General features: G+C 38.5%; 1 protein-coding gene across 12 annotated transcripts in view; it reads left to right on the forward strand.

The window, feature by feature from the left end:
* Positions 1–23,189, forward strand: part of PDS5B (PDS5 cohesin associated factor B) — a 247,429-nt gene that overhangs the window by 172,455 nt on the left and 51,785 nt on the right. For all 12 annotated transcript variants that reach the window (XM_014530742.1, XM_014530741.1, XM_005883135.2 and 9 more), the window contains 4 exons: positions 7,718–7,841; positions 10,269–10,427; positions 19,138–19,206; positions 20,495–20,631. In XM_014530742.1, the coding sequence (XP_014386228.1) occupies positions 7,718–7,841; positions 10,269–10,427; positions 19,138–19,206; positions 20,495–20,631 (489 nt within the window). The remainder of the gene's footprint in view (positions 1–7,717; positions 7,842–10,268; positions 10,428–19,137; positions 19,207–20,494; positions 20,632–23,189) is intronic.

Consider the following 23,189-nt stretch of genomic DNA (forward strand, 5'->3'; position numbering starts at 1 on the left):
TTTGTTGATGGTTTCTTTTGCTGTGCAGAAGCTTTTTATTTTGATGTAGTCCCATTTGTTTATTTTCTCCTTAGTTTCCATTGCCCTAGGAGCTGTATCGGTAAAGATGTTGCTATGACATATGTCTGATATTTTGCTATCCTATGCCAACCGGTGGTCCGGGGACCACCGGTGACCTATGTGGTCCAAAAGGTTGGCGACCGCTGGCCTATGGAGTCTTCTAATATTTTTATGGTTTCCCATCTTACGTTTTAAGTCATTTAACTATTTTGAGTTTGTTTTTTTGTGTATGGTGTAAGTTAGTGGTCTAGTTTCATTTTTTTGCATGCATCTGACCAAATTTCCCAGCAGAATTTATTGAAGAGGCTGTCTTGACTCCCTTGTATGTTCATGCCTACTTTGTCAAATATTAATTGAGCATAATAGATTGGGTCTATTTCTGGGTTCTCTGTTCTATTCCATTGGTCTTTATGTCTGTTCTTGCCAGTACCAGCTTGTTTTGAAAACTGTGGCTTTGTAATATAGCATAATATCTGGTATTGTGATCCCTCCAACACTTTTCTTCTTTCTCAGGATTGCTGTGGCTATTTGGGGTCTTTTTTTGTTCCAGGTGAATTTTTGGAGAGTTTGTTCTAAGTCTGTGAAATATGCTGTTGTATTTTAATGGGGAGTGCATTGAATCTATAGATTGCTTTGGGTAGTATGGACATTTTAATGATGTTGATTCTACCAATCCATGAACATAGTGTGTTCTTTCATTTGTTTATGTCTTCCTCTCTCTTTTTTAAATGAATTTCCCTCTCCAGACTGCTTTCACTGTGTACCATAGATTTTGGATTGTTGTGCTTTCATTGTCGTTTGTTACCAGGATGCTTTTTATTACTTTGATCTCTTTGGTAACCCAATCAATATTTGTTGTTTTTTTCATTGTTTTTATTGTAGTTGATGTCTAATATTTTGCTATTATGATCTGAGAAGATGCTTGATATGAGTTGTATCTTCTTCAACTTGAAGACTTGCCTGTGTCCCAATATGTGGTGTATCTTTGAAAATGTCCCGTGTGCACTTGAGAAGAATGTATATTCTGTATCTTTGGAGTGAAATGTTCTGAATATGTCAATTAATTCCATCTGATCCAGTGATTCATTTAGGATAGATGTTTCTTTGCTGATTTTTTATTTAGAGGATTTATCTAGTGGTGTTAATGGGGGTATTAAAGTCCCCTACTATGACTGTATTGCTGTCAATCTCTTCCTTGATATCCTCCAGAAGTTTTTTTATGTATTTGGGTGCTCCTATATTGCATGTATATATGTTCACCAGAGTTATATCTTGTTGAATTTCCCTTTAGTATTATGAAGTAGCCTTCCTTATCTCTTGTTATGGCCTTCACTTTGAGGTCTAATTTGTCAGATATAAGTATTGCTACCCCAGCTTCTCTTTTTTGCTTTTTTTCATTTCCTTTCACCTGAAAATTTTTTTCCATCCCTTCACTACCAGTCTGTGTGAGTCCTTTGTTCTGAGGTGGGTTTCCTGTAGACAGCAGATATATGGGTCATGTTTTCTTACCCACTCAGCTACCTTATGTCTTTAGATTGGGGCATTTGGTCCATTTATATTTAAGGTAATTATTGATAGGTACTTCTTTGTCACCATTTTTATTTTTTATGCCTGTGTTCCTTCTTCCCTATTTCTTCTTTTAATAGCGGTCCCTTTATAATTTCTTGCATTGTTGTTTTGGTGGTAATAAACTCCCTTAGTCCTTTTTTGTCTGTGAAGCTCCTGATTTCACCTTCAATTTTGAATGATAGCCTTGCTGGTTATAGTATTCTTGGAACCAAACCCTTGCTTTGCATCCCTTTGTATATTTCATTCCATTCCCGTCTTGCCTGATGTGTTTCTGTTGAGAAATCAGTTGATAGTCTAATAGGAGATCCCTTATAGGTTACTTTCTGTCTCTCTCTTGCAGCCTTTAAGATTCTTATTTTGTCATTGGTGTTTGCCAATTTAATTATGATGTGGCTTGGTGTTGGTCTTTTTGGGTTCATCTTGTTTGGGACTCAGTGTGTTCCTTGAACTTGGGTGACATTTTTCTTTCCAATATCAGGGAAGTTTTCTGTCAATATTTCTTCAAACAGGTTTTCTTTTCCTTGTTCAGTTTCGTCTTCTACTGGCACCTCTACAATTAGCAGATATTGTTTCATTTCGTGTTGTCCCAAAGCCCCCTTAGGCTCTCCTCCTGTTTTTGTTTTTTTCCAGTTGCTGCTCTGCCTGTGTGTTTTTTCCTACCTTATCTTCTAGCTCACTGATGCGGTCCTCAGCTTCTTCTGGTCTACTGTTGATGCTTTCTATTGCATTCTTTATTGCAGCTATGTCATTCCTCATTTCTACTTCCTTGTTCTTCATTTCCTCTTCATTTTTACACATATTGTTGAATTTGTCTTTCATCCTTTTAAGCATCTTTATGGCCATTGCTCTGAATTCTTTCTCTGACAAATTGCTTTCCTCTATTTTGTTTACTTCCTTTTCTGGTGATTTCTCCTTTTCTTTGGTATGGGAGCTGTTTATTTTTCTCTCCATTTTCGCTCCTCTCAGGTTGTCTGATTATGTGGATCACTCTCTATCACGTTTACCAAAAGGCACAAAATACTCCAAGACATGACACAGAGGGAACAAAACACGAATGTATTCACAACACCGATAACCCCAAATTAAGGAAACCACCAGAGATAAGAGAATTAGGGAAGAGAAAAGAGTGCAAAAATGATATTGAGAAAAGGAAAAAATGGTAAGAGAGAAAAGAAAAATTAGAAGAAAGAAGGGGAAAAATATACATATGTGGGGGAAAACTCCACAAAACCAACATCTAAACCAAAAAATGCAAACAACAAACACCCAGACACAAAGGAGGGAGCTGAGTCTAAAGAGGCAGAGCTTATTTCCAGAAGGTAATGTAAAGGAATTGAATGAATAGGAGAATGGCCATGATTCAGTATAAAGGAGGTAGAAAGAGAATGAGTGTATAAGAAGAAAAATAAAAAACAAAATACTCAATTAAAAATTAATAAAATAAAAGTAATAATAAAAATTAAAAATATATATATTTAAAATCTATATATATAAAAGCCTAAGCGACCATCTGACTGTTCGACCATCTACCAGTAGCCATGATGCGCAAAGATCACCAGGGGGCAGATGCTCCGACCGGTTGCTATGACATGCATTGACCACCAGGGGGGAGAAGCTCAACAGGAGCTACCGAGCTGTGGTGACTTGGCAGTTGCGGTTCTCGGGTGCCACACCCGGAACCAGAGAGGAGGGAGCCCAATTCTAGTGTGTGTCACCCAAGAACTGCCCTTTTGCAACCCAGGACCCCTAGGGGGATGTCAGAGAGCCAGTTTTGGCCCGATCCCCACAGGCCAGGCCGAGGGAACCTACCAGTGCACAAATCTGTGCACTGGGCCTCTAGTGTGTGTATATATATATATATGTATATATACGTGTGTGTGTGTGCGTGTGTGTGTGTGTGTGTGTATAAAAGTTTATATATATATAAATATTTTTCCCTTTTATCTATATATTCATCTGTTTTTGGACAAGGAGAATAGAGAGCAGATAGGCCTGCGTTTGGTGAATGAAAGTAATTAAACTATTAGTAGAAGAAGAGAATATGCGAGGAGAGAAAAACAAAAGCATAAAATAAAAAAAATAAAAAACAACAACTAGAAAAAAACGTTGACTAGCGAAGAAATAGAAACGAGAAGGGTGCATGGTCTTGGAGCAGGGGAGAGGAAATTAGACATATGAGTCAGCCAACAGAGACTACTATGATAGTAATGCATCAGTAAAGGAGATAAAGAAAATCAGTTTTTAACAAGGAGTGAAAAGAAAGGAGAGAGAAAAACTGAAGCAGGAACAGGAGAAGCGAAACAGGATGAAAAGGGGGAAGTGAAAAAAGGGTTGGCATAAAGGAAAAAATGAGATAGAGCAGAATAATGATAATAGAAATAGAATGTAGAACACTAATCTGCGGCTCGCGAGCCACATGCAGCTCTTTGGCCCCTTGAGTGTGGCTCTTCCTAAGCCTTAGGAGTACCCTAATTAAGTTAATAACACTGTACCTACCTATATAGTTTAAGTTTAAAAATTTGGCTCTCAAAAGAAATTTCAGTCGTTGTACTGTTGATATTTGGCTCTGTTGACTAATGAGTTTGCCGACCACTGCCCTAGCCCATTTGGGTCAGTGGATAGACTGTCGGCCTGCAGACTGAAGGATCCCAGTTTTGATTCTGGTTCAAGGCACATGCCTGGGTTGCGGGCTCAATCACTGGTAGCGGGCATGCAAGAGGAAGCCATTCATTGATTTTCTCTCATCATTGATTTTTCTGTCTCTCTCTTCCTCTCCCTTCCTGTCTGAAATCAATAAAAATCTATTTTTAAAAAAGTGAAGTAGTGAAGTTCGTTCACTTCAGCTGTTTTAATGTCCATTGGAGGCTGGTTTAAGACACCCCTCTATTGTTCTGTGTGCCATGTCTCGGTTTCCTGTTAGGTAGTCAGCACTGTGTTTAGTTCCCAGTGATCCATTGCTCCTCTATGTCAGACACCACAGCCTTGGTTTCAGGCAGGCGGGATCAATCTGCCAGCTTTGTTTTCCTGCCTGCTTTCAGTCATATTTACACAAGCGTCTATTTCTGACACGGCCTCTAGGTGGCGGTGTTTCTGTATTAGTTTCCAGGACCAAATTTCCCCTCAACCAAGTCCCCAAGGACTCCCTGGGGATATTTTGAATCTTTGTTTCCCTGCCTAGCTCAAGGTTGGGTGCGGCTGTGCTGCTAGGAGGGGCCTAGTCTTTGGGAGAAAAATGTCTGTTCAGGGTTGGAGGGATCGGACTATCCCAGAGCTGGCTTCCTGATCGCATTCCCATATTTTGCTCCCCAGCTCCACAAAACCACCTTCCCCAGCTCCGCAACCTTGGTGAGTGTTTGTAATTGAAAAATCCTATGCACTGGGTTTAGCAAGTGAAAGCAAGGAAAATACAAAGACAGAGCAACCACGCTGCTGCATGTCTCTCATCACCCAGCACTGCACAGCCAGTGCAGAACTTCAGCCTGCCTTTCTGGTGCAGCCTCCCACGGCTGTGGGCTTAGATCTAGAATCCCAGGCTGTTCGCAGCCCTGTGGACCCCTTCCACAGTCGAGTGCTACACATGTCCCCAAGGGACGCAGAGTTGGTGCAGTGCAGTTTCCCACCGATACTCTAGTCCCGGCTACATGCATTTCTCCCTCCAGCCCAGAACCCCGATCCCACCACACTTCAGGCGACCTCTGACCTTTCCATTCACGGATTGTCTCATTAGCTGTGTTTAATTCGCCAGTTCCGGGTGGATGTTGTTCAATTCAGCTGTTTCTTCTATCTGCTCCATGAGAAGGCGCTGGACCTGTCTGCCTATTCGGCTGCCATGTTTGTCTCCCCCTCGACAAACTTTTTAGGCTCCCACAGCTGAGAAGGCTGGAGTCTCGGTGTTTGTGGGTTCTCAGATGAGGCAGCTGGTCCCTGGCCAGTGTAGCTGTAGGGTCCCAGGTGGTGTCCGAGGTCTCCCCAGGTAGAGGTGAGGCTGGGCTCCCTGGGAGAGATTTCAGCGGAACTAGAGGCTGCCCGGCTAGGGAAGCCTGGTCCGCCAGTCCCCAACAGTCCTGCGGAATAACTGTCCCTCACTCACACATACACACATGCCTCACATGTCCATGCTCTCTCACTCACACTCTTCCTCACTGCCGTCCTGTCGGCCACCATCTTGGATTTCTATTTTTGTATTATATATTTTTCCATACAAACAATTGTAAACCTGCTTTTGCTCACCCCATATATTACATTTGGGTCTTTTTATGTATTTCACTTCTGTGCTCATTGTGTTTATATTTTCTTCTTACTTTCTTGAGCATATGGAGCATATTTATAATGGCTGGGTTGATGTCTTTGCTAATTCCATCACCTGTGCCATTTCTAGACCTGTTTGTATTGATTAATTTTCTCCTGGTTATAAATGACAAGGTTGGCTAGTGGAAACATGAAATATTACCAGCCCTGTGTGTAAGGGCTTTTTTTGGCCTACAGCTTTTCAATGTTCTTTTCCTGGTACTCATGCATGGCATTGCTCATTATTTAGCCAGAGACTTGGGGCTATCCCTCTTGGGATGCCCAGAACTCAAGCTCTCTTTCACTCTTTGTAGCTCCCTGCTCTGTGGTATTCTGCCACATAAAGTATAGCTCCCTTGGCCTCCGTTAACCTCCTGTCTCTGTTTCCCTCAAGGCCATGTGACCGATAGGCTCTATTCTGGTTACTTCTGTTTGCACTACAGTCTGGAAACTACCTCTATGCATTATGTGGGAGCAGATTTAGGGCTCTTCTAGTTTCTCATCTTTTAGGGCCCAGTGTCTGAAACCTTTAACATATTGTATCTTGTTTTCTACTTGTTTAAGATAGAGTAAATACAGTCTCAGATATACTGTCATAATCTAAAGCAGAAGTCCTCTCAGAATAATTTAATTTGTATTTTTTTAAAATAAGTGAAGGTAAACATCCTTTCACACATCATGGGGCAGTTTGTCTAGCTTTTTTTGAAGAGCTTTCTACTCTTTATATCCAACCATTTTTCCATGATATTGTTGGTCTTTTCATTCTCTATTTGTGGAAGGACTTTACATGTTAAGGATTTTAATCCCTTCTCTCTAATATGAAATGCACAATTTCCCATCAATTTGTCATGTGTCTTTTTAGCCTATTTTGCTGTTGATATCTTTTCTGAGACTTTATTATGATTGTGATGCATTATTGTATCTCTGATTTCTTAGTACTGGAGAATTGGGTTGGTATTAGGCAAGGAGGAAGATTCAGAAGTTTATCTCACTCTGATTATTTGAAAAATGGTTGAGCTAAGAAGTTCTGACTTAGTCAGTATCTATATTAAGTTTTTGTGTAGTATAATGATATGATACATGAATGTTTTTCTAGGTAGCTACATGATTCACTCCCTAACTCCCTCAGAACTCTGCTCAATTAACTTTATCAGAAAGGTCTTCTGTAATCACCCTATTTGAAATGTTAACACTCTTACATATTTCTATCCTCTGTTTATTTTCCTCTACAGCAGTTATCACAATTTGACATGACACATATTTTGCTAATTTATGTATTATCATTTGTGTTGTTCCCAATATGCTGGTACCATGAAGGCAAGGATTTTGGACTTTTAATACTGCCTGGCACATAGTAAGCACTCAATTTGTTTTGGTTAAATAATCAAACTTCCCTTTATATAGATTGTTCTGGGACCAATTGAAAGATGAACTGGAGAGAAAAGGAAACTTCCGAAAGAAGGAACAATTAGGTCCAACAATTAGGTCCCTTTACAGTAGTCTTATATGTAAGGTGGCAGGTTAGCTGGAATGATAGCAGTGAGGATCAAAGAGAAAAGACTAGTAGGACTCACATTAAACATCATTCTTATTTGTATTTGTAATTGTTAAGTAAAAAGGAAAATATTTGTATTTGGGTTGTATTTTTAATATAGATATTAATAAAGCAAAAGTATAGATGATTGAAAGTGATGTGACTTTTTTGTTGTTACAAAATGTTACTTTAAAATGTAAACATTAAAGTGCCTAGTGGAAGTCTTGCTGATTTTTCTGATTTACTTTCTTCTTTTTTTTTTTTTAGAGCTTTGCTTCCTGTTTTACATCACAAATCTAAAAAAGGACCTCCCCGTCAAGCCAAATATGCTATTCATTGTATCCATGCAATATTTTCTAGTAAAGAGACCCAGTTTGCGCAGATATTTGAGGTAAAGAGAAAAAGAATTTTTATTTCATATGTTATAGTTAAAAAAACAAATACTAATGATTTTATAGAATACAGAATGTTCGCATTTAGAGATACATCATTTTATAGTATACAGTAAGTCTTCAACTTTATTGATGGGTTATGCTAAGTTAAGTGAAATGGTGTATAACAAAAACAATTAAAACAAAACAAAACAATTTTACCATTGGCTGATTGATATAAACAAGAGTTAAGTTCATGTGGCATCTCAAGAAAATGACATTATTCGTGTACCTGCTGTATGTTTAGAATTGCATCAGTATAATTGCTATTAATGAATGCTTTGTGCCAACTAAAATTTAGATATCAAACAATTGTATAATATTTTTGACATTTATTTATATTTATACATTGTATATTATATTTATACCTTATACATTGTATTTATACCAATACATGTAGTATTAGGAAACCTTTATTAATAATGTAATCCTCTTACTGTCACATATAAGGTTGGCTGGCTTTCTGAAAAAAGGTTTCATAGAAATATGTGACCTTTATGAGGTTACTAATAATACAGGCTCTGGCCATTAATTTTGCTTTTTCAGAAATGATTTTATCATTTTATTGTGGAAAATGTTCACACTACTATAATAAACTAATTGAAACTAATTTACACTATCAGATTTTTGTCTATAATATAAACAGCAAGCTGGAATTTATGTGCAGTGGAAGTATTGAGGGAAGTCATCAAGAATAGCAAAAAGTACATTCATGTAAATATACTATTTTTAAAAATCCTCACCCGAGGATATTTTTTCCATTGATTTTTAGAGAGAGTAGAAGGGAGGGAGGAGGGCGAAAGCAAGATGGACATCACATACCCCGACTGGGTTAGGGATGGAACCTGCAACCTAGGTATCTGCTCTTGACTGGAAATTGAACCTGTGACCTTTTGGGCCAAGGGCCGACACTCTAACCACTGAGCAAAAGGGGCCAAAGCTAAATATACATTTGATTAAATGAAGCTTTATATTGCCCTGATATGTTGGGAAAGAACAGTTCTGTATTGTTTTTTCAAACTTAAGATTTCTTGGTGTTCAGTATGGGAGGATAGAGCATCAATTCTTCATTAAAATCTGTTATGGCCATAGCCAGTTTGGCTCAGTGGATAGAGCGTTGGCCTGAGGACCAAAGGTTCCCAGGTTTGATTCCAGTCAAGGGAACGTACCTTGGTTGCAGGCTCCTCCCCTGCCCAGGCCCCGGTAAGAGCGCTTGCAGGAGGCAACCAATGTGTTTCTCTCACATCGATGTTTGTCTCTCTTTCCCTCTCTCTTTTACTCTCCCCAAAAATCAATAGAAAAAAATATCCGCAGGTGATGATTAACAAAAAAAAAACACCTGTTATGAAAATTTCTAATAGCTAGTATATTCACTTTTTTCACATCAAAAGATACAAAACAAATATCCAAATAGTAAAAAGTTTTGTGCTGCACCCCACTCCTGTATCCCCAGCCACCTAGTTCCCTTTCTCAGAGGCAACCAATGTTATCAGTTTCTAATGTACTTTTTTGGAGAGGTTTTATTCATATACAAATAATATAAATACAGACATACACATTTTGTCTCCTACTCTATACCAGTGATAGCATACTATAGTCACTCTTATGAATATTTGATTTTTAAAATTTAGCAATACATTTTATATATCATTCTGTATATGAGGAGCCTCATCCTTTTTCACTACAAAATGCATATTATTGATTGGGTTTCCTGTCAGAAAAATAAAATAATTTTATTAGTTAGAAATTCAGTATTTGATGCTATGAAAATCCACAAGAAATGCATGTGACTATACATAATAAAAGCTTTTTCTTGCTCCTGAAAAAGACCATTAGGCTGTTTGGATTGCATTCTGACCAGTGGCTTAGGCACACTAACTCTTTTTGATTAATGGCTTCCCTTTCAGTCCCACTGAAACCTTGCTGTTCAGCCAGCCAGTGAGTAAGGAGGGAGAATGTGGAGAAGACACATTGATCATACCTGCCTCAGTGTAGGCATGACATACCTCACTTTTATTCCCATTCTGTTAACCAGACTTATTCACATATCCTCATCTAACTATAGGAGGCTGCACCTGTAGTCAGGAAGTAGAAAAGAAGAGGATATTGGTGAGCCCAGCTATCTCTAACATATTCATATATGTGGTCATTAAATATATGATTTTTTGTGCTGAAATGTTTCTTTACCTACCTCTATGACGTGAGCAAAACCAAAAATATTTAAACATGATGCTTTCTAGACATAAATAACATAGTGAGTGGTTGAGGTTGAGCAGTCTTAGCATATTACACTTTGATTGGTTGAATGGATGACCAGACACTTAGCGTATTAAGCTTTTATTATATAGGATTTATAAAGTTGGATATATTCCTTTCCTCATTTTCAGCCTCTGCATAAGAGCCTAGATCCAAGCAATCTGGAACATCTTATAACCCCATTGGTTACTATTGGTCACATTGCTCTCCTTGCACCTGATCAATTTGCTGCTCCTTTGAAGTCTTTGGTAGCTACTTTCATTGTGAAAGATCTTCTCATGAATGATCGGGTAAGTTATTTATATCCTTTAGACTGGTGTTCTTCATAATGTTATCTTCTAAAATTTTATATAGCAAAGAGAAGTGAAATGACATAACACTTCCACTTGGCTGCCTTATTTTAGGTTTTCTTATCTTATGCTATCTCTCCATTATAAGTAAAACAACATAGAAACATCTCTTTAGTTGAGCCAAGTCATATAATCTGAAATACATTCCTTGATAACTACAAAATATCACCTGATTCTGTTTTCAACTTTACAAGGATTTAATTTTTTATGACATCTCTTTTTTAAAATGTGAAGACTGACAAGCTTGTTCACAGTATGGTTGTAATGACAGTAGTTGTTCCTTTCCCTATATACAATAGAGAATTAATTAAGAGAGCTCTGAGAGGAAACATTGGGAAAGAAAGAATGATCTTGTCTGTCTTCCATTTGTGAGTACAGTTGTCCCCCATCATCTGCAATTGCGTTTTTTGCCATTTCAGCTACCCACACTCAGTTGCATTCTGAAAATATTAAATAGAAAATTCCAGAAATAACCAATTTGTAAGTTTCAAATCTTGCACCTTTCTGAGTAGCCTGTTGAAATATCTTGCTGTCCTCTGTCTTGCCCGGGATGTGAATCATCCCTTTGTCCAGCGTCTCCATGTGGTACATACAGAACAATAAGATATTTTGGGAGATTGAGAAAGTAACCACATTCACATAACTTCTGTCACAGTATATTGTTACAATTGTTTTTTTATTAGTTACGAGAGGCTCGGTGCATGAAATTCGTGCACAGAGGGGTGTCCCTCAGCCCAGCCTACACCCTCTGCAATCTGGGACCGCTGGCTCCTAACCACTTGCCTATCTGCCTGCCTGATAGCCCCTAACTGCCTCTGCCTGCCAGCCTGATGCCCTAACGGCTCCCCTGCTGGCCTGATCTCACCCTAACTGCTCCCCTGCCAACCTGATCGCCCCCTAACTGAGCCTCAGGCCACTGGGGAGCAGCAGGCTGGCCCTGGGTGGCTGGGCAGCCACCATCTCTGGCTTTCCTGAGCCTCAGGCCGGCCCTGGGCAGGGCAGCCACCATTCACGGCTTGCCTGAGCCTCAGGCAGCCACTGAGGCTTTGTCTGGAAGGATGTCCGGATGGTCATCCGGAATATGCCTGGTCTAATTAGCATACTACCCTTTTATTAGTACAGATTGTTAATATCTTACAGTGCCTGATATATAAATTAAACTTTATGATGGGTGTTATGTTCAGGAAAAAACAGATATTTAGGGTAGGACAAAAGTAGGTTTACAGTTTTGAGTATGTGAAACAGAGTTTATATTACTATTTATTAATTATTATATTATTTTCCATGCAAAAAACTGTAGACCTACTTTTGCCCCAGCCTATATGCTAGCCACTATTCACATATAGCTATTTAAATTTTGTTTAAATAAACTAACTAATTATAAATATATTCACACATCTCAAGTGCTCAGTAGCCACATACAAATAGTATTAGACAGCACAGAACATCTCCACCATCTCAGAGAGTTCTATTGGACAGTTGCTCTAGAAACTTTATTGTTTTAATTTTCACATTTAACTCTAGTACACTTGGAATTGATTTTTGTATATGGTTTGAGATAGATGTCCAGATTCATTTTTATTTCCATCTGACTCAGCACCATTTATTGATGACTTTCTTCCCTGCTGCTTTAAAAAAAATACATGAAATTCATATGACATAAATTAGCTATTTTAAAGTATATAATTCAAGTAGCATTTAGTACAGTACATTCACTGTGTTGTACAATCACCATGTTTATCTAGTTCCATTTTCATTAAGTAGTCACTCCCTAAATATTTCCTCCTGCCTCTGGCAACCACCAATCTTCTTTTTGTCCAAATGGATTTACCTGTTCTGAATATTTCCTATAAAGAAAATCATACAATATGTGACCTTGTGTCTAATTTTTAATGTTTTTGAGGTTCATCTTCATTGTAGCATGTATCAGTGCTTCATTTCATTTTATGGATGAATAATATTCTTTTGTATGTGTTTACCACAATTTGTTTATGTATTCCTTCATTGTTGGACATTTGGATTGTTTCCACCTTTTGAATTTATAATTCACTATTGTGAATAGTGCTGCTATGAATTTTGTGTCTGAGTATTTGTTTGCATATCTAATTTTAGTTCTTTGGAGTACATATCTAAGAGTAGATTTGCTGGATTATATGGTAATTTTATGTTTTAACTTTTGAGGAACTGCTGAACTGTTTTCACAATGGCTACACCATTTTACCTTCCCACCAGCAGTGTACGAAAGTTTTAATTTCTTAACATCCTTACCAACTTGTTTTTTTTTGTTGTTAATTTGATTATAGCCATCCTGCTGAATATGAAGTGGTATCTAATTGTGGTTTTGATTTGCATTTTCTAATGACTAATGAAATTGGGCATCTAATGTGCTTTGTACCTATTTCTGTATCTTTTTTGGAGGAATGACTATTCATATCTTTTGACCTTTTATTGCTTTATTTATCTTTTTGTTGAGTTGTAATAGGTCTTTATATATTCTAGATACAAGTCTCTTATCAGATATATGATTTGCAAATATTTTCTCTCATTCTGTAGATTGTCTTTTCACTTCTTCAAGTTCTTTAATTTTTAAAAATTGATATATACATCATTATATTAGTTTTAGATGTCAACATAATGATTCAATATTTGTATTATTGTGAAATGATCAGCACAGTAATTATTTTTCTGTGGTGAGAACTTATTATTGTTATGCCCAGATTTCAGGATCCCCAAGAACCCACATCAGGGAGCCAGCCAGTCCGATGCAATAGCATAACAGTCTTTATTCGAGCTAGCTCGGCTCCCCCACCTTGCCGACGCAGCGACAGGAAGCAGAGAGAGAGAGAACTCTGTGTGGAGAGGGGTTTTATAGGGGGTTGGAGTAAGGGGAGGAGAAAGGGCTGTGGCCTTGCCGATTGGCCAGGCGCAAGTCGGTGTCTTGTTCCTGGGTGTGGCTAGCAGAGGCTGACTTCCGGGAAGCTCCTTGCCAAGCACATGGCCAAGGTAAGATGGAGCACTTACCCTGGGGCAAGATGGAGGGCCTAGCCCTTACCCTGGGGCAAGATGGAGGGCGTAGCCCTCGCCCTTTCAATTATATCTATTCTGTTAGCAGTTTTCAAATATATAATACAAATATAATAACATATAATATAAATAGATAAAAATATGAAATATGTAAATATATAACATGCAAATGTAAATATAAAATGTGTACATATAAAAATATATTCAGTGACTTATTTATATTGTAACTGGAAGGTTGTACCTTTTGATTCGATTCACCTGTCCCTCACCCCCTGCTCTTGTAGCTACCAATCTGTCCTCTGTATCTAAGTTGGGTTTTTGTTGTTGTTGTTATTGTTATTGGGGTTATGTTTTGTTTCTGTTTTTTTTAGATTTCACATGTAAGAGATCATATGTTAAAAATTAACACAGGTAGACTATGGCTTACATATTCATATAAACACATAAAGGAAGCACCTGCCAAAGGAGTTGTTTTATTGTTGTTTTCAGGACAAAAGATAAACTATAGGTACTGAGAATTGAATTTACAGTGGCAGCCTGGAAATTAAATTAAGGTGACAAAAATGCTGATCCCAATCTTGGAAGCGTTGAGATCCTATTTTACCCACAGCTGATAATGTGTGGTTTCTAGAAGCAGCCTATGAAATAGAAACCAAATACCAGCTCAGATAACCCTCTGGCAACAGGACAGGTATCTCTAAAATCCAGCAGGCAAATACCCCAAACTCATAGAGCTGAAAATTTAGATAAAGCTTAAAAAGCAGTTCTTTGGTTGAGAAGTACCTTCAAAGTATAAAGTGGAAAAAATGAAAGTGGAATCACAGTAGACATATTCTGCTAAAATTTCTGAACTAAGGATGTCAAAAAGTCCCCATGAGGCAACCTACCAAAAAAAAAAAAGAATCAGATTAACTTTAGATTTCTCAGCTGCAAGACTACATTTCAAAAAAACAATTTTGTAAATTTTCTGTCGCCATTTTGAGTTACTCAAAGATATACTCCGCTAAAATATTTAATTCACAAGAAAAAAATTCAGTCTTCATAAATTATTACAAATAGAAAAAATAAACTGAAAGGTTATCCTGATAATACCAATAGACTGGCAGATGGGTTCAAAAATCCTATATAATAAAAGCCTAGGTGATGTCACATCCTCGCACGACATCATCACAAGATGGCCACCACAAGATGGCCAGCAGGGGAGGACAGTTGTGGGCAATGAGGCTGGCAGGGGCGGGCAGTTGGGTGTGACCAGGCCGGCAGGGGAGTGGTTAGGTGGCGATCAGGCTGGCAAGCAGAAGCCATTAGGGGTAATCAGGCAGGCAGGTAGGCGAGCGGTTAGGAGCCAGCAGTCCCAGATTGTGAGAGAGATGTCTGACTGCCGGTTTAGGCCTGAACCCACCAGGATTGGCCTAAACAGTCAGTCCGACATCCCCCAAGGGGTCCCAGATTGGAGAGGGTGCAGGCACGGCTGAGGGACACACCCCCCCTGCACGAATTTTGTGCACCGGGCCCCTAGTAATAAAATAAAAACCAACAGATGCAACTAAACTAATGAGAGACAAAATCTAAAAATAATAGGAAGGAAAAATATATCAGTCAATATGAAAAGCATTAAACAGAATATGGATTTAAATTGGATACTGATGTAATAAACAAGAAATTCATGTAGTGTCCAAAAAATTTTGTACCACAATAAGATATAAAATCTATGGACATTTATGCAACTAGCAGAATAATAGCTAAATAAACCAAAACAAAAATGATTTTGGAAAAAAAGATTAAAATGTACATCATCACAGCAGAAAACTTGGGAAAAAAAGATTAAGATGAAATGAAAAAATGTACATGTACAAATATAAGGAATATATAGAAATAAAATATTAAAGGATTAGAAAATATTTAAAACTGACATCTTTCATAAATATGATTAAAAAGAGTTTAGCAAGAAAGATGGATATAAAATGAAAGCTACAAAATAATTGCCCAAATTAACCGTAAACATAAAACCTAATTTTAACCAAAGTACCTAACAAAGTTGTACAAGAGAACTTGTAAAATTTTCTTTACAGAGAAAATTGTAAAACTTTCGTGAAAGACATCTTGTGGATAAGCAGACTGACAAAGCAATGAAAAAGAATAGAGGGGTCTGGTAGGTGTGCTCAGTGGTTGAACATTGACGCATGAACCAGGAGGTTATGGTTTGATTCCTAGTCAGGGCACATGCCTGAGTTTAGGGCTCAATCCCCAGTAGCTGGCATGCCAGGAAGCAGCCAATCAATGATTCTCTCTCTGTCTCCCGTATTTTCTCTGAAATCAATAAAAACATTTTTTAAAAAAATTTTAATAGAAGCAATATCTGATATGAGTAGTAGCATTGCAGATGACTGAAAGGAGAGATTTTTCAATAAAGTGTGTTATCCTATGGGAAGTAAAAAGAAATGGAATCCTTAAATCACAGCATACAGAGAAAGCAATCAATTCCAGATAGATTGAATTTTTAGGCCATGTTAAAAACCTTAAAAGTTTTAAAACAACATACAGGGGACTGTTTTTATGACATTGAAATAGGAAAGGATTTTTTTAAAAGATGTAAAAAACATTAACTACAAAAAGAATGGCCAATTTAGCTACATTTTAATTGATAACTTTTGTTCAAAGAACACCATAAAGGGAGTAAAAGACACACCATAAATGAGATTTTATGAAGGTATTGCAACATGTGCCTGAGAAAAGTATTAATACGTGTAAAGATTACCTCTGAAAAAAAGACATCAAAATGATTTTGGAAAGGAGGCAACATGAAATTGGTGACTAGCATAAAAACTTAACTAGAGGCCCAGTGCACTAAATTCATGCACGGTTAAGGTCCTTAGGGGCCGGTGATCAGGGCCAATCAGGTTCCCCACCTCCCCGCCTCCCCCTTCCCTCACCACCTATGCGCCATCACCGCTGGTCGCCCACCATGTTCCGTGCAGCCCCCTGGAGGTCAGCGTACGTCATTGCGAGCAAGCAAACTCCCAGTCAAACTCCCTAGGGGGCAATTTGCATATTAGCCTTTTATTATATAGGATTAATAACCAGGAAAATGCAAATTAAAACTATAATGAGACACTCCATCAATCAGATGGGAGAAATTAAGAAGTATGACAAGAATTGGTGTTATATACTGCCTATAGGAGGAAAATAAGTTTTAACCATTTTGAAAAATATTTTGATAATAAAATTAAATGCATGTACACACTGCGATTCATCAGTTTCACTCGTATGAATATAACCTAGAGAAATTCTTGCCTATAGTATCAGGATGCCTCTATAAGAACATTTATAGGAAAGAAATGGAAATATTCCAAATGTCCACTAAGAGAATAGTTATTTTGCGTGATATAACACAGAATAACAAATGAATGAACTACAGTTAGATTTAATAACAAGGACTATTCTAAGAAACAAATGTGTAATAAAAGCAAGTCACCTAGAATATATACAGTATAACAGCTTATGAGCTTCAAGAACTAGCAAAACTAAACAAGTATGCTGTTTAGAGAGATATATTTGGTAAAGTGGTGTTTTGTTTTAGTTGGGAAATAATAAACCCAAAATTCAACACAGTGCTTATCTAAGGCGGAAAAAATACAGGAAGGTTTGGCGAGTAATAAAGCCAGGTACTAACAGTTCATAGATGTTCATTGTTGTATTATAAAACAAGTGATACAAATGTTCTATACATACAGGGGTGGGCAAAAGTAGGATTATGGTTGTATGTGGAACACAGAGTTTATTTTTGTGTTATTATTGTATTATCTGTATTATAACTGTAAGCCTACTTTTGCTCAACCCTGTATATTCCTTTGTATAAATATAACATAAAATAAAACAAATAAATGAATCTAAAAAGGTGAAAGTTCTGTATCTGACAAGACCTGACTAGGTTGTCTTGAACCTATATCCCCACTGGAACAAATAAGAAGAATGGACAAAATATTTTTAAAAATCAGTTTGAAGGCAACAGACACCAAAGCAATGAGATTTGGCAGGGCAAAGTTTCTAAAGCAGTGATTCTCAACCTGTGGGTCGCAACCCCTTTGGCGGTCGAACGACCCTTTCACAGGGGTCGCCTAAGACCATCCTGCATATCAGATATTTACATTATGATTCATAACAGTAGCAACATTACAGTTATGAAGTAGCAATGAAAATAATTTTATGGTTGGGTCACAACATGAGGAACTGTATTTAAAGGGCCAGAAGGTTGAGAACCACTATTCTACAGAAAGCCACTGTTCACCTGACAGCAGCAGGCTTTATCCCACTCTGGGCCCTCGCAGCTGCCCTTGGGATTCATGCTGTCCTGTCTCCACCCACACCTTGATCAATCTTGCAGGCGATAAATCTTCCTTCGATTGTTTGGTTAGGTCGCAATGAAAATAATTTTATGGTTGGGTCACAACATGAGGAACTGTATTTAAAGGGCCAGAAGGTTGAGAACCACTGTGAGATGAGAAATAAAGAGATTTGAGTTTGGTGCTCTGATGTTTTTTCTTATACACGTGATAGCTTATACACATGATAGCTGACTTTGAAGATGAAAGGCTGAGAGGTTGATAAATATTTTCATCACTGTTACCGAGCTGAAAGAAAAAAAAAATTACAACTATGAGCCCAATAAAGAGTAGAGCCCTTGTTAAACACCCTAAATTTTAAAGTGGATGATGTTTGCAGAGTTTGCCTTCTGGATCCTGTTGTCAGAGGGTTTGATTTCTGTTTCCTAGACTGCCTTTAGAATTAACACACATGAGCTGGGAGTAAAAATGGGATCTGCAGGCTTCCAACATTGGGTTCAGCGTTTCTGTCACCTTAACTCAATTTCCTGGCTGCCACTCTAAATTCACATCTTTCATTAACTGCAGTTTATCATTTCAAGATTATTCTGTGATTGTGCCGGGGGGGGGGGGTGGGGGGGGGGGGAAGACCCTCCTTATTTGGCAGGTGTTTCTTTTCTGGGCTTGTAGGGAGACAAACCTTCTAGCTCTGTTAATTTTTTACTGTATATTTTGTTTTGTTTTTTCCAAAAATTTTCTATAATTTGGTCTCCTATTGGGCCTCTTTTGTTTTTTTGCTCTTTGTAACTGTGTGTGTGTGTGTGTGTGTGTGTGTGTGGCCATTTTGGTGGGACTTAGCTATGAAAATACTAATGCTTTTTTTTTTGTTACCTTCAAATGCAAACCTTTTCAATTTTTCCCCTGCTCAAGGTTCTTTGTGTATGCCTTTTCCCTTATTTAAGAATTACACTTTATGGTTTCGTTGATTTTATCCTAGACCTTGCCAAGCTGCCTTAAGTAATTGAATCAGTCTCAAAACGGGTTTTTATAGGAGTGTATGTAGAATGTTAAAGTCAGTCCACCTCCACGCAGAGAGACCCAACTGATGAGGATGTATAAGTGCTGAATGTGGATGCTAGTGAGTTATGCCTTTCAGCCTTTTTGAGTAATAGGGTTAGAAAGGTGTGTTTTTTTTCACCTACATATAATAACTGTCACTCCAGAAGATACAGATTTCATTCATTCACTATATATTAAACATGAGGAATCATGTTCACATTGTGAAGTCCTTAATTTTTGTTTAGCTTCCAGGAAAAAAGACAACTAAGCTTTGGGTTCCAGATGAAGAAGTTTCTCCTGAAACAATGGTCAAAGTGAGTAATATATATATAGGTTTATTTATTTAGATATATTTAATATATTTTTAATATAGGTGTTAAAATTTCTATTCCTGTTACTAAGATGGCTATTAAAATCATTCGAGTTTTTATATTTATAGTATGACATTAACCCATGTACTGTGAGAGTATAAGGCAATGATGAGAAACCTAAGGCCTTGAGGGCAGCTGCATGTAATCTAATTTGAGAAGAAGAAAAAAAAGAGTTTGTAAACTACCTCCATGTTGCTGCTTCTTAGATATCAACCATTAAATGGCAAAAGACAATGCTGGTTTTCTTACGTACATCTGCTGTTCAGTAAAAATGGTTATTCGGATTTGAAGACTGTATATCTTTCCCAAAGGACTTGATAAAACTTTTTATTTTGATTTTTTTTGTAGACCTCACCTCAGTGCGCTGCCCAAGATGTGAAGGCCATGAACAAATACAATAAATATTGTTGTTTTTCTAGTTGTAATTTGTTATAAATCTTTTTGGAAGGGGTGTTTATGTTTCATATTATTAACTACTTCAGATTCTGATAGAGACCTTTAGAGCATCCCTTCCTTTATCATTGAATGATGCTTGATTCTTTCAAGTTCCAGTATAAATCTGTTTTCTTAGCATTGGTTTCAAGCAGCAGTTTTGTACGGTTGAGCAGCACTGACTGGAAGGCTGGCCACCTGCACTTAAGTTTATAAGTACCAAATGGAACAGGAAAGGCATTTTAAGGGGGACTGGAACATGCCACTGCAGAAGACAAGACCCACTCAGTCCCTGTGACTTAGAGCTGTAAAAAGCTAAGATAATTTGTGAAGAAAAGAGGAAGTAATATGCGTCCCTTCAAAAAGGGTTGTTGCAAATAACTTAGGTACTTCGTAATTATAAAAACAGTACAAATGTGAGGTGGTATCATCTCTTAGACACAAAAGATTGAATATAATTTATAGTTTGGAACTTAACTTTTTTGCCTAGCATAGTTAGTATGATTTTACTGAGAGTTATAAAGTGTAGAGGGTATGTTGAGGAAAATGAAAATCACACACACACACACAAAGTCTTTTGTTAAATCATTCATTTGTCAGTTACCTAGGAGGTGAGGCATGTTTAATTTTAAACATTCAGAGTTATCTTCATAGACATAGAAAATAATAACTCCTTTTTCTTTTCCTTTTTTTCCCCTTTAAAAGGCATTGATTAAAAACATATTTTTTAAATTAAGCTTGATACAGAATTTCTTTAAAATGTAGCAATGTTTTACTTGTGAATTTGTCTTTTAAATAGATACAGGCGATTAAAATGATGGTTCGATGGCTACTGGGAATGAAGAATAATCACAGTAAATCAGGAACTTCTACTTTAAGATTGCTAACAACAATATTGCATAGTGATGGAGACTTGACAGAACAGGGGAAAATTAGGTATAAATTACTATTTTAAGTTATTTGGATTGCATAGTATTTCAACATCTGTAATCATTGCTTGGTTCAGTTTCTTTTAAAAAATAATTATTGCTTTGTATGTATGCCTATATTTTTATTGTAATATGCTTTTGTACAGTGGTTATTTGTGCAAGGTACCACTATATACACTAATTATTTTAAACAAAACATCTTCATATATTCATAGCTATATTCAAAGTTTTGAAAAGCTAATTATAAGATGTTAGTGTACCAATAAGTACCTGATATTTTATGTTCTTGTTAATTAATGTCTAAAGGGAAAAAAGCAGACTGGGTAGAAGACAGTTCATTGAATCGATTCCAGAAGTATAAATATGTACAAATTTTAAAAAAATACTTGATGTAAATTATTTAAAACACGTACTTTTTTGTTTTGTTTTGCTTAAAAGATATAGAATAGTGACTGGAAACAGACGCTTGATCCTAGATTCAAACTCTGGCACCATCACTTACTATTAAAGGGATCCCTTACCAAGTTACTTTAACCTCTCTGTACCTCAGTTTCCTCATAGAGAATAATTATATATACCCTGTCTCACCTAGCTATTATGATGATTAAATAAGTTAGTATATTTAAGGTATTTAAAACACTGCCCAGCACATAGTAAGTATTTAGAAGAACTGGTGATGGTAGTGGTTATTATGACAAGGTTAGCTAAAATTTAGAAATTTGTCTTCTGTGTTATTTATTGACTTGTTTTGGTAATAAATGTAAGAGAATAACTTTTCTCCTCTTAATATATCTAGTGTAAAGACTTTAATGATGAAGTATATAAAGGTGACTGCCAGCTGCTTTCTCCCTTTCTGTCTTCATTTCTTGTGTTTTTGCTCATACAGTACTTTTTGCATAGACAGTTAAAAGGAGCACATTTTTATCAAACAAAACAAGTAAAAATAAAACTTGGTCAAGCATTCCACATCTACAACTAATTCATGTACATTTTTCAGTCTAATTAGTTGTCTTTACCTCTCTACTCTTATAATTCATACTAGAGGCCCGGTGCACGAATTCGTGCACGAGTGGGTTCCCTCAGCCTGACCTGTGGGATCGGGCCCAAACCATCTCTCCGACATCCCCCGAGGGGTCCCAGATTGCGAGAGGGCGCAGGCCAGGCTGAGGGACCCCACCAGTGCATGATCAGGGCCGGGAGGAACACAGGAGGTTGGCCAGCCGGGGAGGGACCACGAGAGGGCTCCAGGGCGTGTCCAGCCTGTCTCTCTCAGTCCCAGTGGGTCGGACCTCAGCAGCAAGCTATCCTACCAGTCGGAGCATCTGCCCCCTGGTGGTCAATGCACATCATAGCGACTGGTCAACCAGTCAACTGTCTGCCCCTTGGTGGTCAGTGCATGTCATAGTGAGTGGTTGAGTGGCCTTATCATTAGCATATTACGCTTTGATTGGTTGAACAGCTGACTGGTCGACTGGACACTTAGCATATTAGGCTTTTATTATATAGGACTAGAGGCCCGGTGCACAAAATTTGTGCACTCGGGGGTAGAGAGCCCCTCAGCCCGGCCTGTGCCCTCTTCCCTCGGGGGTGCTGGCTTAGGCCTGCTCCCCGGGGGATTGGGCCTAAGATGGCAATCAGACATCCCTCTGGCAGCCCGGCAGCCCGGCAGGGATGTCCATTTGCCAGCGGGGAGCAGACCTAAGCTGTAGTCAGACATCCTTAGCGCTGCTGAGGAGGCAGGAGAGGCTCCCAGCACCACTGCTGTACTGGCAGCCATCAGCCTGGCTTGTGGCTGAGCAGAGCTCCCCACCGTGAGAGTGCACTGACCACCAGAGGGCAGCTCCTGCATTGAGCGTCTGCCCCCTGGTGGTCAGTGTGTGTCATAGTGACCAGTCATTCCCAGTCTTTCTGCTGTTAGGGTCAGTTTGCATATTACCCTTTTACTGTATAGGATAGAGGCCTGGTGCACGGGTGGGGGCCGGCTGGTTTGCCCTGAAGGGTGATCCGTATCAGGGTGGGGGTCCCGCTTGGGTGCCAGGCCAGCCTGGGTGAGGGGCTGATGGCTGTTTGCAGCTGGTCATACCCTCTTCAGGGTGGGGGTCCCCACTGGGGTACCTGGCCAGCCTGAGTGAGGGGCTGAGGGCCGTTTTCAGACTGGTGGGCGACTGAAGCTCCCAGCCTCTTTTTTTTTTCTTTTTCTTTTTTCTGGTATTTATTTACCTTCTATAGCTGTCACTGGAGCTGAGAGCCAGCTCCAGCTCTGAGGCCTGGCTCCAGCCCTGAGGCCATTGCTGGCTGAAAGCAGGTATCTGGGTTTGTTTAACTTCTATAATTGAAACTCTGTTGCCATCACTGGCGCTCTAAGCTCTGAGGCCCCGGTTGGCTGAAAGCAGGTATCTGGGGTTTGTTTAGCTTCTATAATTGCAACATTGTTGCTTCCGGAGCTCAGAGCTGGGCCGTGGCAGGCGGGGAACCTTGGCTTCCTCCATCACTGGAGCAAGCAAGCCTCCTGCTCGCTTCAGCTGCATGGCTGCCGGCCGCCATCTTTGTTGGCAGTTAATTTGC

This window comes from Myotis brandtii, unplaced genomic scaffold (assembly GCF_000412655.1).
Source record: "Myotis brandtii unplaced genomic scaffold, ASM41265v1 scaffold77, whole genome shotgun sequence".
NCBI lineage: Eukaryota > Metazoa > Chordata > Mammalia > Chiroptera > Vespertilionidae > Myotis > Myotis brandtii.